Below are 18,505 nucleotides of genomic sequence, written 5' to 3'. Positions count from 1 at the left end.
GGACTAGGGGGCATGCAATGAAGCAACACAGTAGTAAATTGAAAACAAATCAGCGAAAATACTTATTCACTGAACATGTAATTAAACTCTGGAATCCACTGCCAGAGAATGTAGTAAAAGAGGTTAGCTTAGTGGGGTTTAAAAAAAAGGTTTAGATGGCTTCCTAAAAGAAAAGTCCATAAGCCATTATTAAAAAGGACGGGGAAAATCCACTGCTTATTTCTAGGATAAGCAGCATAAAATGTATTGCACTGTTTTGGGATCTTGCCAGGTACTTGTAACCTGGACTGGCCACTGTTGGCAAACAGGATGCTGGACTTGATGGACCTTTGGTCTGTCCCAGTATGGCAATACTTATGTACTTTCTTTGCCGGACTTGTGAGCGCCAAGAAGAGAGTTTTGCACTGTTTCTCTCTACTCTTAAGGTTCCCCTTCTTCATATGTGGACAGCTTACAATGAGAGGCATCATGGTCAGGCCCTTGGCATGGCAAACACCAGCTATGAAGGTCAGTCACAGAGATGACCTTGCCACATCTAGAACATTTCTTAAAACCACTGGGAGTTTTCTGGGGCAGAGAAAAAATGGCTGCAGCAAAATCAAAGGCTCTATGAAAGAAAAAAGGTTAAAAAAAATCTCTCAGCTGGAGAGCTCAGGCCTAAGTGGATTGAGGAGTTGCAGAAAAATAAAACTGAGTGCCACAAATGCTAAAGAAATTAAAGGGGAAGGAAGGGAGACAGGTCCCATTCTAACTTATAAAAGAGGCAAACTGAAAAGGGCAGGGAAGGCCACCAGAAGAAACGTGATGAAGAGAGAATAAAGCACGTAAACTCAGCTTCTGGGGGGGGGGGGGGGGGGGGGGGGGGGGGGGGGGGGGGGGAACTGCCTGGTTCCACAGCTGAGGAAGGTGGGAAGGTGCATTATGTATTCACAGTCTGTGCTGCCAAAGGGTTCTAGAAATTTTGAACGCTGTCCAGCATCTGTGCCGGGGGTTCTGTCAGATGACATTACCTATCTGTGGTAATATGCCTTTCCTGCTGGTCCTCAGAGAAAACATTCTTTACACTAGCTGTTCAGCCCGTAAAAACGGGCTAGTATAGGAAGGGGGGGTTGAAAGGCCCCCCCACCCCGCCACCGAGTTCGCCGCTGCCACTCCCCCCCCGGGTTCGCCCCCCCCCCCCCCCGGAGCCGTCGCCACCCACCTTTCACCCGGTCAGGCCCTCGCTCCGCTATTGAAACAGCGAGGGCACGCAGCACACAGCTCTACTGCTGAGCTGCTGTGGCCTTCCTTCTTCTTCTCTGTGTCCCGCCCTCGTGTGACGTAACGTCGTCGAGGGCGGGACACAGGCAGAGAAGAAGGAAGGCTGACGGCAGCTCAGCAGAGCTGTGTGCTGGGTGCCCTCGCTGTTTCAATAGCGGAGCGAGGGCCCGACCGGGTGGAAGGTGGGTGGTGGCGGCGACTCCGGGTGGGGGGGAGCGTTAGCGACGGCGGTGACGTGTCCCTTGCAAATGCAAAGTACAGACCCTCTCTGTTCCTCCCCCGTCATCACGTATTGACGCGGGGGCGGGGCAGAGAGGGTCTCTACTGCGCATTTGCGAGTGAGTACGACACTCGCCATTTATATATATTGATACCCCATCTCCCTACAAACATCATCAGCACTTATGTCTGCTCCTAAGCAAGCTTAAGCACCAGCTAACTCCTCATTTAGACCCGGACTTTGAAGGAGTAATTGAGAGGATAACTGTGCTCACCTCTCAGTCATTGATAACATGCCAGATTCAAAAAATGTGTGGGATAAACAGATTTGAAAATACAAAGGATATGGTGTCAAAACAAAGCTTACTAGACCTTATGAACAGCATAATACAGCATGATGTATTATGAACAGCAAGAGTGGTGCTCAAATGGCAACTCCATCAGTGGAGAAGTAAAGCCAGTGCCAAGCAGGCTTCTACAGTCTATGCCCTGAAAATGGCAAACAGATCAGGATCCTCCTCTAGACCCCCAACAGACTGATCACTTGTGTATGGCTTTGATTACATCTTCCCTAATTACTTCCCTCTATTTTCATTTGTCACTTCTAAGCACCTTAATCTTCAATTTGGCACTAAAGAATGATCAATTCTGTCTTAGTACTTAAGCACTGATTTTCTAAGTGATTCTGACTGGCTATGGTTAATGCGACGAAAAAAAATTACTTACCAGTGTCACAATTGCACATTCTGCAGTCAGCTGAGCTGCACTAAATAGCGTTCGTACAAAACGGTAGATGTGCTTGTGATCAGGATCATGCTTATAATAATCATCTGGAACACCTTCACGCTAAGGAAGAGAAAGGGAAAAAGCTATATGAAAGTTCTCATCACCCAAAATAAAAGTTCATTTTCTTCAACTTCTTGGCCTACAGATTACTTATACAATGCTGTCTGAATTAAGAAAATAAACTAACAAATATAATGAAGTGAACAATATCATCAATTTAACGTACTTTTCAAGAAGAAAAACTTTTTATCCAATTACTGCAAGACTGACACAGAGTAGGTAGGTCTGACCTTAAAAATGTATGATGAGTAAAGTTAACTAAACTATCACTGGATGTTGTGATAACTGCAAAGAATATCAAAAATACCCATAAAGTATTTACAAATCATTCACTGTATATCAGGGGCATAGCTGCTATGGGGCCACGGGGGCCTTGGCCCTGGACCCCCCTGCCGGTGACCCTCAACGCCCCCCAACCCACTGCCTGCTATCTTTGCTGGCGGGGGTTGGGGTCCCGCCAGCAAAGGAAGGCGAGGGCATGGGGGGTCAAAGTTGTTGGAGGTGTCGTCAGTGGTGGTGGTGGTGGTGGTGGGGGGGGGGGGTTAGCTCTGGACCCCCCCCCCCCTACCGCTGAAGTCTGGCTACGCTCCTGCATCGTATATGCTGACATGGTATCAAGAAGTAGAGATAGATTGATTTGGTATGCTATGTTATATCTCTCTTTCCTTTTGAAGTTTGATAAAATTTTTTTGTTTTTATCTACCATGGGTTGGGATTCTGATACAGTTATAGCACATTATTATCTAACCAAAATATCGAAAAAGCCACACATTTTACATATGTACAATTCATGTGTGCTCAAAATGAAGACGAAATTTACTCATTTCTGATAATTTCCTTTCCTTAGGTTTTACTAGACCAGTCCATACCAATGGGTTGTGTGCCCCCCCCCCCCCAACAAATAGAAGCAAAGAAGCTGAACACTCCAGGAAACGTCAGTATGTCAATACCAAAGTCACCAATAACAACAGAAAACATCCTTTGTAGGAAAGCTACTGCAAAACATGAAATACTTTACAAATGCCACACAAGAAACACCCCAAACCCTTCAGTTTTTCCCAGGGCAGTGGTCCAGTAGTAATCAAGGAAAGGAAGATATTAGGTAAGAAGGGCTTTTTTTGAGGGAGTACTTGGGGGTACTGAGTACCGGCACCTTTTCCATTGTCTGCTAAATCTGACCCATGGACCCCAAGTTTGAATGAAAGAGCTCAGGCTCTACACACCAATTCTGCCTTCTCATAGATTCTGTGACTGGTTGTAGCGGGCATGGCTATTGTGGGGTGGGTCCCTCAGGGATCACTCCGTCCCTGAAGGGTGTCCTGGCATTTGAGTACCGGCACCTTTTTTGCTAGAAAAAATGCACTGGGTAAGAGTAATTTTTATCTTCCTTATCCTACTAGACCATTCCAGACCAATGGGATGTATAGTGAAGATACTTACCTGTAGCAGGTATTCTCCGAGGGCAGCAGGCTGATTGTTCTCACATGTGGGTTGACGTCCACGTCAGCCCAGGAAACGGAGCAAACGTTTGAAGCAAAAATAAAGTTTTTGCCCAGTCTTCTGGCGAGTGAATCACACGCACCACGCATGACTTCCTGCCCATCGCACGAGCATGCCCCTTAGTTAAATCAAAAAGCATACAATAAACTAGTAACAATTCCAAAGGGGAGGTGGGCGGGTTTGTGAAAACAATCAGCCTGCTGTCCTCGGAGAATACCTGCTACAGGTAAGTATCTTTGCTTTCTCAGAGGACAAGCAGGCTGCTTGTTCTCACATGTGGGGTATCCCTAGCAACCAGGCTCACTCAAAACAATGAACATTGGTCAATTGGGCCTCGCAACGGCAAAAACATAACACAGATTGACCTGAAACAATAAACAACTAACTGACATTGCAGCCTGGAACAGAACAAAAATGGGTCTGGGGGGTGGAGTTGGATTCTAAACCCCAAACAGATTCTGAAGCACAGACTGCCCAAACTGTTGCGTCAGGTATCCTGCTGAAGGCAGTAGTGAGATGTGAATGTGTGGACTGATGACCACTTTGCAGCCTTGCAAATCTCTTCAATGGAGGCTGACTAAGTGAGCCACTGACGCAGCCATGGCTCTAACATTATGAGCCGTGACATGGCCCTCTAGAGTCAGCCTAGCTTGGGCATAAGTGAAGGAAATGCAATCTGCTAGCCAATTGGAGATTCTGCGTTTTCTGATGGCGACTCCCTTCCTGTTGGGATCAAAAGAAACAAATAACTAGGCGGACTGTCTGAAGGGCTTTGTCCACTCCACGTAAAAGGCCAATGCTCTCTTGAAGTCCAAGGTATGCAAACTACTTTCGCCACGGCGGGTATGAGGATGGGGAAAGAATGTTGGCAAGACAATTGACTGGTTCAAATGGAACTCCACCACCACCTTCGGCAAGAAATTAGGGTGCGTACGGAGGACTACTCTGTTGTGATGGAACTTGATATAAGGTGCATGCACTACCAGGGCCTGAAGCTCACTGACCCTACGAGCTGAAGTAACTGTCACCAAGAAAACAACCTTCCAGGTCAAGTACTTCAGATGGCAGGAATTCAGTGGCTCAAAAGGAGCTTTCATCAGCTGGGTGAGAATGTCATTGAGATCCCATGACACTGGTGGAGGTTTGACTGGGGCTTTTACAAAAGCAAACCTCTCATTAAGCAAACTACTAAAGGCAGTCCTGAGATAGGCTTACCCTCTACACGGCGATGAGAAGCTCTAATTGCACTAAGGTGAACTCTTACTGAGTTGGTCTTGAGACCAGACTCTGACAAGTATAGAAGATATTCAAGCAGGGTCTGTGTAGGACAAGAAAAAGGATCTAGGGCCTTGCTGTCACATCAGACAGCAAACCTCCTCCATTTGAAAGAGTAACACCTCATCGTAGAATCTTTCCTGGAAGCAAGCAAGACTCGGGAGACACCCTCTGAAAGACCCAGAAGGTGAATTCTAAGCTCTCAACAACATTCAGGCTGTGAGAGCCAGAGACTAGATGTTGGGATGCAGAAGCAACCCCTCGTTCTGGGTGATGAGGGTTGGAAAACACTCCAATCTCCACTGTTCCTCGGAGGACAACTCCAGAAGAAGAGGGAACCAAATCTGATGCGGCCAGAAGGGAGCAATCAGAATCATGGTTCTGCAGTCTTGCTTGAGTTTCAGCAAAGTCTTCCCTACTAGAGGTATGGGAGGATACGCATACAGGATGCCTGTTCCCCAATGCAAGAGAAAGGCATCTGACGCTAGTCTGTCGTGGGCCTGAAGCCAGGAACAGAACTGAGGGACCTTGTGATTGATCTGAGTGGCAAAAAGATCCACCGAGGGGGTGCCCCACGCTCGGAAGATCTTGCGGGCGACATCCATGTCCAGTGACCACTCGTTAGGTTGCATTATCCTGCTCAGCCTGTCGGCCAGACTGTTGTTTACGCTTGCCAGATAAGTGGCTTGCAGAAACATGCCATGACGGCGCACCCAAAGCCACATCTGGACAGCTTCCTGACACAGAGGGTGAGATCCGGTGCCCCCTGCTTGTTGGTGTAATACACGGAAACCTGTCTGTCTGAATCAATATGATTTGGTTGGACAGCCGGTCTCTGAAAGCCTTAAGAGTGTTCCAGATCGCTCGCAATTCCAGGAGATTGATCTGAAGACCTTTTTCCTGAAAGGACCAGGCTCTTGAGTGTGAAGCCCATCTACATGAGTTCTCCACCCCAGGAGAGATGCATCCATTGTCAGCACTTTTTGTGGCTGAGGAATATGGAATGGACGTCCCAAGGGCAAATTGGATCGCATCATCCACCATTGCAGAGAATTCCTGAAGTTGGAGGACAGTTGGATTACATCCTCTAGACTCCCCGCAGCTTGATACCACTGGGAAGCTAGGGTCCATTGAGCTGATCTCATGTGTAGGAGTGCCATGGGAGTCACATGAACTGTGGAGGCCATGTGCCCCAGAAATCTCAACATCTGGCGAGGCGTGATCTGTTGAGACGTTCGAACTATGGACACCAGGAACAGGAGGTTGTCTGTGTTGGAATAATGTATTGTATTTTACATGCATTGCCTGTCACCAATTTTTTCTCTGTGATTACTCTGTGACCTCTGATGTGAATTTCCTAGAGAGGTCACACCCATGCAACTTCCTGTGGGGGTTAGGCACAGCACATGGAGCTCATGGTCTCTCCTAAGCTGAGGATCTATGGTGTGAGCATCCATTACCATCTAAGCACATGGAAAGAGCTGATAATCCAAATGTATAGTATTATGTTTATATAAGCCTGTCTGAATATCAATCTGACTAAAACTGTGAGTAAACAGATGTTTTGTTACTTCAACTTTAAAGTGACTCAGCAGTGAATTATTCTGGGGTGTATGTGAGAGAGATGAAGAAAAGAAATTAACATTTCTAAAGCTGAAGCTGTGTGTATAAAATCTGCTAATTATTTACTACAAATAATCCAACAAAAGGGTTATGGGCCCAGCCCAGGAATTGAAAAGGAAGAGAAATATTACCAGGCAGTGAAAATTTTTCTCTTAAGTTTTAAAAGAAAGATTCAGTCTGTCTCTCTCTCCCCCCCCCACACACTAAACAGCAGACAGAAGGCTAAGAAATGGCTGAGGGAGGAAATTCACCATTTTTCTACTCTCTCAAGGTGCCTAAATTAACTGCATTTAATTATCAGCAGTGGGAACTAAGATTCAGATGTCTCCTTCAAGCAAAGAAATTAAGTATATGTTTAGACCAAGACAGAACAGCTGAAAATATGGCTGAATGGGACAATGCAAACTATTATGTGAAGTGCATGTTTTTGGAAGCTCTCTCAGAGAAACAAGCCATATTAGTGGAGGCAAAAGATACAGCAAACGAAATTTTATATAAACTGAGAACTATGTATGCAACTACATATGCAAAACAGCAACCAATTTGGTTAGCAGAGTTGAATGAAACCAAATTAAGGGATAAAAGTAAATGTAATGATCACATTATGCACCTTATGTCTTCATTTCAAAAGTTAGAACTTTCTGGAATTCCCATGTGTGATGCATTGAAAAGAGCATTTCTTTTTACCTCACTATCAAAGAAGTTTGATGTTTTTAGGTCTGTAAATGAAGCCATTGAAGGGCAATCTTTTGAACAGGCAGCATCAAAACTGAGGCAGGAATGCATAATTAATGATTCTGAGGAGATATGTTCTCAAAGACAGTCAGAGAGAAATGAAACAAATTTCTTGGCAAAGAACAGAGGAAGGCGGAGCTATGGGAAAACTCCACCCAAGGGCAAGCTGATTTGCTATTCATGTGGAAAGGAGGGACATGTATCTAAATGGTGTAAGGAAACACAAAACACCCCCTCCAGCTCACCTAAGCCAATGGAACAAAAGAACTTTCCAAGCAGGACATGTACAAAAGACAATGATAAACATAAGAGCTTTCTAATGGCAGAAAAATCTTTGACTATGGTAAATAATAATTCAAATGAAAGTACTTGGATTTTGGATTCGGGGAGCACATGCCATTTAACCAATTGTAAGGATTTCTTTCAGGAAGTGAGTCCAGAAGAAGGAATTCTTCATACTGCAAACGCAGGGACTACTCAGATCCAAGCAAAAGGCATTGGATTCTTAAAATGCAAAGTGTCTAATTAAGTTAAAGAAATTCCTGTAAGTGATGTCTTGTATATTCCCCAAGCAGTTTGCAATATGTTTAGTGTATCTACATTAGATAAGAAGGGATTTGCGATTCATTTTGAAAACAGTAAGTGCACAATCTCTAAAAATGATGAAGTGTATGCTGAAGCTTTTATGCATAATGATGTTTATAAACTGAGCATTTCAGGTGAAGCCTCACATCTGGCGCAAGTAAGGAAGAATGATGGTAAATGTAGTCTGGAAATCTGGCATCGCCGCCTGGGACATCGTGATTTTAAGGTGATCCAGGATCTTCACAGTGGGCAACTAGCCACAGGCATTCAGATAAGTGCAGATGCTGGTAAAATGGAGAAATGCATAGACTGTGTTACTCAAAAAGGTGTGAGACCCTCATTTCCTGCATACACAGGAAATAGGAGTAATAAAGTACTGGACTTAATACACAGTGACTTATGTGGACCATTTAATATCCCATCATTGGGAAATAACAGATTTGTGCTAATATTCTTGGATGATTTCTCTAGATATTGTGTGGCCTATTTGCTGAAAGAAAAAAGTCAAGTCACAGACATGCTGAAGAAATACGTAGCCATGGTGAGCAATAAATTTGAAAGAAAACCAAAGGTTCTTCAGACCGACAATGGTGGTGAGTTCACTTCACAAAGCATGCGCACATTTCTAGAACAAGAAGGCATTCAGCATATCACAACAGTAGCTTATACACCAGAGCAAAATTCTGTTGCAGAGAGAAAATTTAGGTCACTTGTGGAAATGACCAGATGTATGCTGTCAGATAGCAATCTCCCTAAAAGACTATGGGGGGAAGCCATTCTCACAGCAGTGTACCTACAAAACAGAATGCCAACTAAAGGCGCTGAGCGCTGAGCGCACACCACATGAGACATGGCATGGTAGGAAGCCAAACCTGTCACACATAAGAACATTTGGAAGTACAGCATATGCTCAAGTACCAAAGCAAAGAAGGCATAAGCTGGATTCCACAACAGAAAGGGGCATTTTATTTGGCTATGCTCCAGGACACAAAGGATATAGAATTTTGAATCTGAAAACTGGCATTGTTGGCATAAGACATGTTACATATTTTGATGAAAACAAAAGGGTTGATAAAGGCTGGATTATCCCAGATGAGCCTTATCATCCAGAATATGAAACTAGAACCATAATAGACATGCCAGTGTATATAAATGCCATACCAAGGCAGATGTCTGAAAGCAACTCATCTGTATCTAACGAGGAACAGGCAGAGGAAGCAGACACAGAAAGGATCATTGCAGGAGACAGTACAGTTGGAGAAGGGGAATCAATTGGAGAAGGACTCTCAGATTTAGAGGATGCGGAAAGGTCAGACCAACCTGTTGTCAGACGCTCATCCAGGGAAAACAAAGGTGTTCCACCCCCAAGACTGTCTTACCTAACAAAGTCAGCAGAAGCTCAAGAGCCCTTAACATGGGATGAGATTGAGAAAATGCCAGCAGAAGAAGCTGCTGAATGGCGTAAAGCTGCACAAGAAGAAATTGATGCATTGGATAAAAATAAAACTTGGATTCTTACAAAATTACCTCCTGGCAAGAAAGCTATAGGATGCAAATGGGTATTCAAGTTAAAAAGGAATGCACAAGGAAAAGTGGAAAGGTATAAAGCCAGATTAGTCGCAAAGGGATATCTTCAAAAATATGGAGAAGATTTTGATGAAGTGTTTGCACCTGTAGTGAAACACACGACAATTAGAACACTTCTGAGCATTGCAGTCTCAAAAGGCATGCAAGTCAACCACATTGATGTGAAAACAGCATTTCTTCATGGAGATATAACTGAAGACTTGTACATGGAACAGCCAACAGGTTTCATAAATACAAAACAAAGACAGCTAGTGTGTAAATTAAACAAAGGTCTTTATGGATTAAAGCAAAGTGCAAAATGTTGGAATGACAAATTGCATGAAATATTGACAAATTTAGGATTTAAGCAAGGTGAAGCAGATAAATGCTTGTACACTAGGTGCAGAAATGGACAATATGCATACATTTTAGCTTTTGTTGATGATCTGCTCATTGCAAGCGAAAGTGATAAGAGTACAAGGACATTGTAAAATATTTAAACCTGAATGTTGAGATAAAAGAACTTGGTAATGTGTCATACTATCTTGGTATAGAAATTGAGAAACAAAATGATGGTTCTTATCTTCTAAGCCAGAAGCAGAAAATAAATGAGCTTATTGAAAGTTTAGGTATGCAAGATGCCCAAGTTGTAAGCACTCCCATGATCACTGATTTTCTGAAGGATGAAACAGTAAGAGAACCTTTACCAGATAACATCCAATATAGATCAGCCATAGGTAAGCTTTTATATCTGACTACCACATACAGGGCTGATATAGCAAATGCAGTAGGAATTTTGAGCAGAAGGGTCAGCTCACCTACCAAATCAGATTGGACTGCAGTTAAAAGGATGGTAAGGTATTTAAAAGGTACCATTGATTGTAAATTAAAGATTTCAGCCAATAGTAATCCAAAACTAATATGTTACTGTGATTCAGATTGGGCAGGGGATCATTCTGATTATAATCCACAAGTGGATATGTGTTTATGTATGGAAATGTACAAATTTCTTGGGCCAGTCATAAACAAAGTATTGTGAGTCTGTCTTCTACAGAAGCTGAATATGTGGCTGTATCAGAAGCATGCAGAGAACTGATGTGGATTGAAAAACTTTTGCTGGATTTTGGAATAGCTGAACAGAGACCAATCCAGATAATGGAAGATAATCAGAGCTGCATCAGACTGTCACAGAATGACAAGGTTCAGTCACGCACCAAGCACATCGCAACGAAATATCACAACGTGCGAGAGCTGGCGAAAGAAGGGGTCATCAGTCTACACTATTGTCACACCAGTGAGATGACAGCTGACATCATGACCAAACCGTTACCCAGAGAACGTTTTGAGAATCTGCGAATAAAGCTTGGACTTTGTGTGAATTAATAATTGCATGACAGTTATGCATGAGAAGGGGTTTGTTGGAATAATGTATTGTATTTTACATGCATTGCCTGTCACCAATTTTTTCTCTGTGATTACTCTGTGACCTCTGATGTGAATTTCCTAGAGAGGTCACACCCATGCAACTTCCTGTGGGGGTTAGGCACAGCACATGGAGCTCATGGTCTCTCCTAAGCTGAGGATCTATGGTGTGAGCATCCATTACCATCTAAGCACATGGAAAGAGCTGATAATCCAAATGTATAGTATGTTTATATAAGCCTGTCTGAATATCAATCTGACTAAAACTGTGAGTAAACAGATGTTTTGTTACTTCAACTTTAAAGTGACTCAGCAGTGAATTATTCTGGGGTGTATGTGAGAGAGATGAAGAAAAGAAATTAACATTTCTAAAGCTGAAGCTGTGTGTATAAAATCTGCTAATTATTTACTACAAATAATCCAACAGTCTGCCCTTGCCTTGGGAAGATAAGCTCGAGCTGTCTGTGTTCAACAGAGCTCCAATGAATTCCAACTTTTGAACTGGGGTGAGATGGGACTTGGACTAATTGATCACGAATCCCAGTAGTTCCAGCACCTGAATAGTCATTCACATAGACTGTAGAGCACCTGCCTTCGAGGTGCTCTTCACCAGCCAATCGTCGAGAAAAGAGAACACATGAACTCCCAGTCTGTGTAGCGACCCTGCGACTACCGCTAGGCACTTTGTGAACACTCTGGGCGCAGATGCCAGACCAAAGGGCAGTACACAGTACTGAAAGTGCTGAGTTCCCAGCCGAAATTGAAGATACTTCCTGTGAGCTGGGAGTACCGAAATGTGTGTGTAAGCATCCTTTAAGTCCAGAGAGCATAGCCGATCATTTTCTTGAATCATGGGAAGAAGGATGCCCAGGGAAACCATCCTGAACTTTTCTCCGAGAAGACATTTGTTCAGGGCCCTCAGGTCTAGGATGGGATGCATCCCCCGTCTTTTTCTGCACAAGGAAGTACCTGGAATAGAATCCCAGCCCTTCTTCCCCTGGTGGAACAGGTTCGACTGCTTGGGCCTTCAGAAGGGCGGAGAGTTCCTCTGTAAGTACCTATTTGTGCTGGGAACTGTAAGAATGAGCTCCCGGTGAGCAATTTGGAGATTTGGATTCCAGATTAAAGGTGTATCCTGACCAGACTATTTGAAGGACCCACCGGTCAGAAGTTATGAGAGGCCACTTTTGGTGAGAAAAACATTAACCTCCCTCCAACTGGCAAGTCGTCTGGTACGGACACTTTTACTGTGGCTATGCTTAACTGGAGCCAGTCAAAAGCCTGCTCCCTGCTTTTGCTGGGGAGCAGCAAGGGCCTTAGACCCACACTGTTGACGAGAACGAGCGCTGGGGCTGAGAATGGGAAGGCCGCCAAGAAGAAGGAGTGTACCTATGCCTAGGATAGGAATAGGGAGCACTCCTCTTCCCCTCAAAATACCTCCTAAATGAGGAGGTAGTAGCAGGAGACGCCCGGTGGGAGAGAGAATCCATAGCATCATTATGCTTCTTGAGCTAATCAACAAGATCCTCTACTTTTTCACGAAAAAGGTTGTCCCCCGGCAAGGAATATCTGCCATTCGCTGCTGAACCGAATGATCCAGGTCAGAAACACGCAGCCATGAGAGTCTACGCATCACTATACCTTGAGCAGCAATCCTGGATGCTACATCAAAAGTGTCGAACATACGCCTGGCCAGGAATTTTCGACACGCTTTCTGCTGCATGACCACCTGGCGAAAAGGCTCGGCTTGCTCCGGAGGGAGTGCATCAACCAAGCTAGACAGTTGCCTTATCGAGTCCTGCAAGGGAACGCTTATGAAGAGCTGATGTGATTGGATCTTGGCAGCGAGCATAGCAGCCTGATACGTCTTCCTACCAAAAGAATAAAGAGTCCTAGTTTCTCTGCCTCGGGGTGCCGAAGCATAGTCTCTAGTACTCCTAGCTCTCTTGAGGGCGGAATCCACCACCATAAAATTGTGGGGTAACTGAGTCCTCATCAATCTAGGTTCACCGTGGATCAGATACTGGGATTCAGCTTTCTTCGGGACCACGGGGCAAGACAGATGGGCCGACCAGTTCGCATAAGGACTTCCTTCAGTATCTTATGCAGAGGGACTGTCACAGCCTCTTTAGGTGGAGAAGAATAGTCCAGGACTTCGAGCATCTCAGTTCGGGGCTCATCCTCAACCTCCACAGGGAAGAGAATAGCCATAGCCATTTCCTGGACAAAAGAGGAAAAGGAAAGACTCTCCGGTGGAGACAGACAGTCTCCTCTCTGGTGGAGGGGAATGTTCAGAGGGAATCCCATAGGACTCATCAGAAGAAAAGTACACCTGGGATCTTCCTCTGACTCCCACGAACGCTCCTGCTCAGTATCGGATAAGACCTCTGTTAAGGTACTCCGAAAATGAACCTGCCTCGACGCCGAGGAACGATGCCCTCGACGGCGATGTCAAGAGGCCGACGCCCGGTCTGACTGCAGTGAAGCTCCCTCCACCGACGAAGCGGAGTCAACCTGGGTGGCAGCCAACGCCGATGGTGGCACCGCAGTCAGGGACCTCACCGCAGCAGAAGGGCCAGACACCGCTGCGGCAGACGGTACAGAAGGTGCAAGCACCCCTCCCCCGACACTGAAGCCAACTGGCGTAGCAGTCCCTCCAGAAGTTCTGGAAATAAAGCCTGGATGTGCTCGTCGAGAGCCACCATCAGAGAAGGCTGCGGGGTCGATGGAACAGGCGGTGTCAGAATCCGTGGAGGCTCGGGAGAAGGTACCGTTCTGCTAGCAGACCGACGCATTGGCACCTCCTGTATCGACACAAACACCAAAATACTATTGAACTTCACAACAGCACAAGGAGTCTCATCGCACACAAAAGGACACAAAATAGACATTCTAGCCCACAGATTCTCAACAAATAAGAATCACATACTAATGAACCACACATGGTAAGAGGTACCATGGTCAGACCACAGCAAGCTCTCCTTCATACTACAATGGAAAGAAAGCGGCAAGAAAAGAGAGCCAAAAACCCAACACACATTCACAACCAGAAGAAAAGCTGACAACTACACATTCTGGACAACAATAAATAAACTCAATGACATACCACCCGAGGATAAACAAGAGAAACTGGGATGAAACAAGTCAAAACAAAAACCACAAAACCACCACACTCCTGATTCAATGACAACCTACTACACGAAGAAAATCTGCAGAAAACGCGAAAGAGCATGTGCCAAAAACAATACAGATGCAAATAAAACCGTATGGAGAAAAGCCATAAGAATATACACAAACAGCATAAAGAAAGCGAAAGCAGAACACTACAGTGCAAACACAAGCCTTGACCAGACCAATACGAAAAAAAACATTCGAACTCATGAACTACTGAAAACCCAGAACATACTAGCAACAAATGAACCACCACCAACTGCAGACGAACTTGAATACTTCAAACACAAGATCAAACCTCGCAACACTACAAATGAACATCACAGACTACTTACAGGACTACGAAACAAACGACAACCACACCACAACAGATAGAATATGGACCACGTTAAAACCACCACAACCAGACACAGTAAAGACACTACTGACAAAATACATGCACGCATACTGCCTAACAAATGCCCCAACTACATGATGAAAAACCCACCAGACTGGTTCATTGAGTGCCTCAAACACATCACATACATGTTTGGAAAGAGGTTAATTTCCAACAGACAAAGGCGACATAGTACTCACACCTATCCCCAAAAACACTACCAGCAAGATCAGTGATATCACAAACTACAGACCAGTTAACTTCAATACCACTACTGACCAAAACGATGGAAGGTCTAGTAACCAAGCAACTAATGGAATACCTGACAAAATTGTCAATTCTTCATAAATCCCAATCAGGTTTCAGACCACAACACAGCACTGAGACGGTCAAAACAACCCTGATAACAAAATTCAGAAGCATAATATGCCAAAGACAAAACCTACTACTACTACAATTCGACACGTCAAGTACATTTGTCCTAGTAGGCCACACCACATTAATGACACTGCTAGACAATATAGGCCTCAGCGGTGAAGTGGCAACATGGTTCAATGGATTCCTAAGACCAGATCCCATATTGTAAAGATGTTTGTTTTGTTACATTTGTACCCCGCGCTTTCCCACTCATGGCAGGCTCAATGCGGCTTACATGGGGCAATAGAGGGTTAAGTGACTTGCCCAGAATCACAAGGAGCTGCCTGTGCCTGAAGTGGGAATCGAACTCAGTTCCTCAGTTCCCCAGGACCAAAGTCCACCACCCTAACCCACTAGGCCACTCCTCCACTCCCAAACATCAGCATCATGGATCTCAGTGTGGGATACCACAAGGATCGCCAATATCAGCAATACCGTTCAATGTAATGATGGCACCACTTGGAAAAGAACTGGAACTAGTGGGTTTCAACCCATTTATATATGCAGATGTCACCATCTTCATATCGTTCCATAATATCATCACGAACATACAGGACAAAATTTAAGAATGACTGAAACCTACCTCTTCAAAAAATACTACAATTAATCTCAAAAGATATCATCGCCTTCCTTTCAAAACCTCTTCAAAAAACTATACAAATAAAGATCAGCAAAACTCTACAACTGAACAAAAAGCCACCATTTCCATTTCAAATCTCTCCAAAACACTACGATAAGCCACTTTGAACCAAAATTTGTTTTTGGATAATAGTGGGATACAAGAATGCATAAATAAATATAAATAAAATGGAATCCTTCAGCTTTTTTTTGCCTCGGTTAGGTGGACAAAACCCATTAGTCTGGACTGGTTTAACAGAATAAGGAATATAGTCTGCTGCAGTGTTTTGTTACTACTACTATTATTATGATGGGTTTCTCTTTGGCAGGAGATACATAACTTGAATTTGGCAAAATGAATGGCTGAGCTGAAGGATGAAGAGACAGATATATAAAATTGAATCACTTGGGATAGGAAATAAACCTCAAACATTAAATATGTTGACAAATCAGGAAAAGAGGAAAACATTTTCTGTGTTCTTGACATACTCAGTACACTTAGCTTGGGGAATATGCTGGCTTTTTATAGACAAATCAATGTTATTATCATGTTAGTACACTTGAATGCACAGAAATAAAGGTTAACAAACAAAAATATATAAAGTGATACCTTTTTATTGGGAGGGAAACGCAGAGGGGAGAGGGTGTCCTGAGACCATAGAGGGAGGGCGGGAGGTATCTCTGTCACACACACACTCTCTCTCTCACACAGTCAGTGTCTTTCTCTCACTCTCACACAGTCTCTCACACTATGTCTCACACTCTATCACATTCACTCTCTGTGTCACACACTCACTCTCACACACTCGGTCTCACAGAGAGTCTGTGTATCGCACACATACTCTCTCACACACAGTGTATCTGTGTGAAACACTCTCTCTCTCTCTCTCTCTCACTTGCTCTGTCTCACATACGCACTCGCACACACTCTCATTCTAACACACACACTCTCTCACAGACACACACACTCGCACATTCTCTCTCTCTCTCTCACACTCTCTCTCAAATATGCACACTCCAAGGAAAACCTTGCTAGTGCCCGTTTCATTTGTGCCAGAAACGGGCCTTTTTTCCTAGTATATTGAAACAAGCAGTAATAGCCACCTATGGTTACCAGCTTCTGACAAAATCTGATGGATAACCATCCCTCATGGGATGTCTTTTCAGCCACATACATACAGAAGGATCCCCAAGAAGGAAGTTACTGCAAAGTAGCAGAATGCTAAGGTTATCAGTTGCTTTATGAAATATGATGTTTTTTCTAGATTCCATGTGCATTTCTGCTGCAGTTTTGATTACTCTTTTTTGGGGGATAATTTTCAATCATTCCCTCAGGAAGATAATTACGAGTCCCCTGTGTTACTGAAGATCAATTACTCTTTGGACCAGCAATTGGTTGATTCATATGCAACAGCTCTATATTTGAACTACAGGCTGAATATTCTTATGCCCGGCTATATGCCTTAAGACATTTAACACTTACATTCCACCAAGTCACAAAATTCATGGTGGAGATAGACAGGTAGATAAAATCAAGAAGTGAGATGGAAGAATTGTACAAAGTAATATTTCAGCTGCTGTTGGAACAGGTCCTCAAATCATCCCCACCTTACCAGGCAGCAAATTATACAATACAGAACACTTTAAAGCAGCTTGGGCACACACCTGGTCTCATTCCACCCCCCACCTGAGGGAGATACTAAAAATGTATGTTATGAACATTGGCAGAGCAGCCAAGACATATACCTGGGCTAAAGGAAATACAGCTAGAAGACAACTCCCTATGATTTTATAATCAAGCAATAACAACTTAAAACAAATCCAAAACTCAAGACAAATGGAACTGTCCAAGAATAATGTAATCAAACCTCAATTTATTTGATACGACAGTGGCTGCTGTATTCTGAATTGCCTGTAATACTGCTAATGTAGACCTGGGCAGGCCAGCATAAATTACACTGCTATAATCATAGCAAGGAAATACCAGAGTCTGAAGTACTATTCTAAAATCAGCCAGTTCCAAAAGGTTGCAACCAATGTAAATCTTACACCACATAAAATGCTACCTGTACAATCTTACTAATCTTGGAACACATACTCAAATTAATATACAAAGCTATCCCCTAGGTAGTTCACTTCAGCATGCACAGGCACATTAATGGTTTACATCATTACTGAAGGACTGATCAACAGGTGTTTGTGGTAGTAGGTCTTCTTGGATACCTATATCTACAGGATTTCTTCAAAGATATTCTTTAATCAATACTGTTAATATCTTCAGCCTGTATGTCTGTTATTGGCAGGTTTAGGATTATCCTACAAAATGTATGTAGATATCCAATTTGTTGTTCCAAATAGATAAATGGATTAGAACTTGGATTTAGTAGGACTGAATTGCCATACTACTAAGAGATGGATGTTGGCAAATAATATGTTTAAATACGGAAAAATCTGAAGTCACATTTGTCAGGATTTACTGATTTTTCATTTTCAGAAACAGTTCATACTAATGATCATTGTATAACAGCTGCTAGATCTAAGAAACCTGGGAGTCATGATCCGTTGACAATTTTCTATGAAGGATCAAATTGCTACGACTGTTAAAAGTATTTTATAAATTTTTAGTGTTACATTCATTTGAAATCTTGTCACCTGGCAATTTCAAAAATGTATGTATGGTATTCCATGCTTTGTCTCATCTTGATTTCTATAATGTGTTATATATGGCATTATTAGCAGTTGTGTTAAAACCTTTACAGACAGCTCAAAATGTGGAAACATGGGAGGAAATAGATTTGAATCTGCTTCTCCACTATTGCAAGCGTTACACCAGTTACCTAAGTTTAAGATATTATTGGTGCACATAGCACTTAGTAATGAAGTTCCTAATGC

The 18,505-nt window shown here is 43.4% G+C and overlaps 1 protein-coding gene across 1 annotated transcript in view; it reads right to left on the bottom strand.

Annotated features, from left to right (window-relative positions):
• CCNYL1 (cyclin Y like 1) overlaps positions 1-18,505 on the bottom strand; it is a 271,003-nt gene that overhangs the window by 111,737 nt on the left and 140,761 nt on the right. The window contains exon 7 of the mRNA XM_030209142.1: positions 2,206-2,325. Within this exon, the coding sequence (XP_030065002.1) occupies positions 2,206-2,325 (120 nt within the window). The remainder of the gene's footprint in view (positions 1-2,205; positions 2,326-18,505) is intronic.

The sequence above is a fragment of the Microcaecilia unicolor genome, chromosome 7 (assembly GCF_901765095.1).
Source record: "Microcaecilia unicolor chromosome 7, aMicUni1.1, whole genome shotgun sequence".
Lineage (NCBI taxonomy): Eukaryota > Metazoa > Chordata > Amphibia > Gymnophiona > Siphonopidae > Microcaecilia > Microcaecilia unicolor.
Note: the sequence above shows the minus strand (reverse complement) of the source record. Positions and strands in the feature narration are given on the sequence as shown.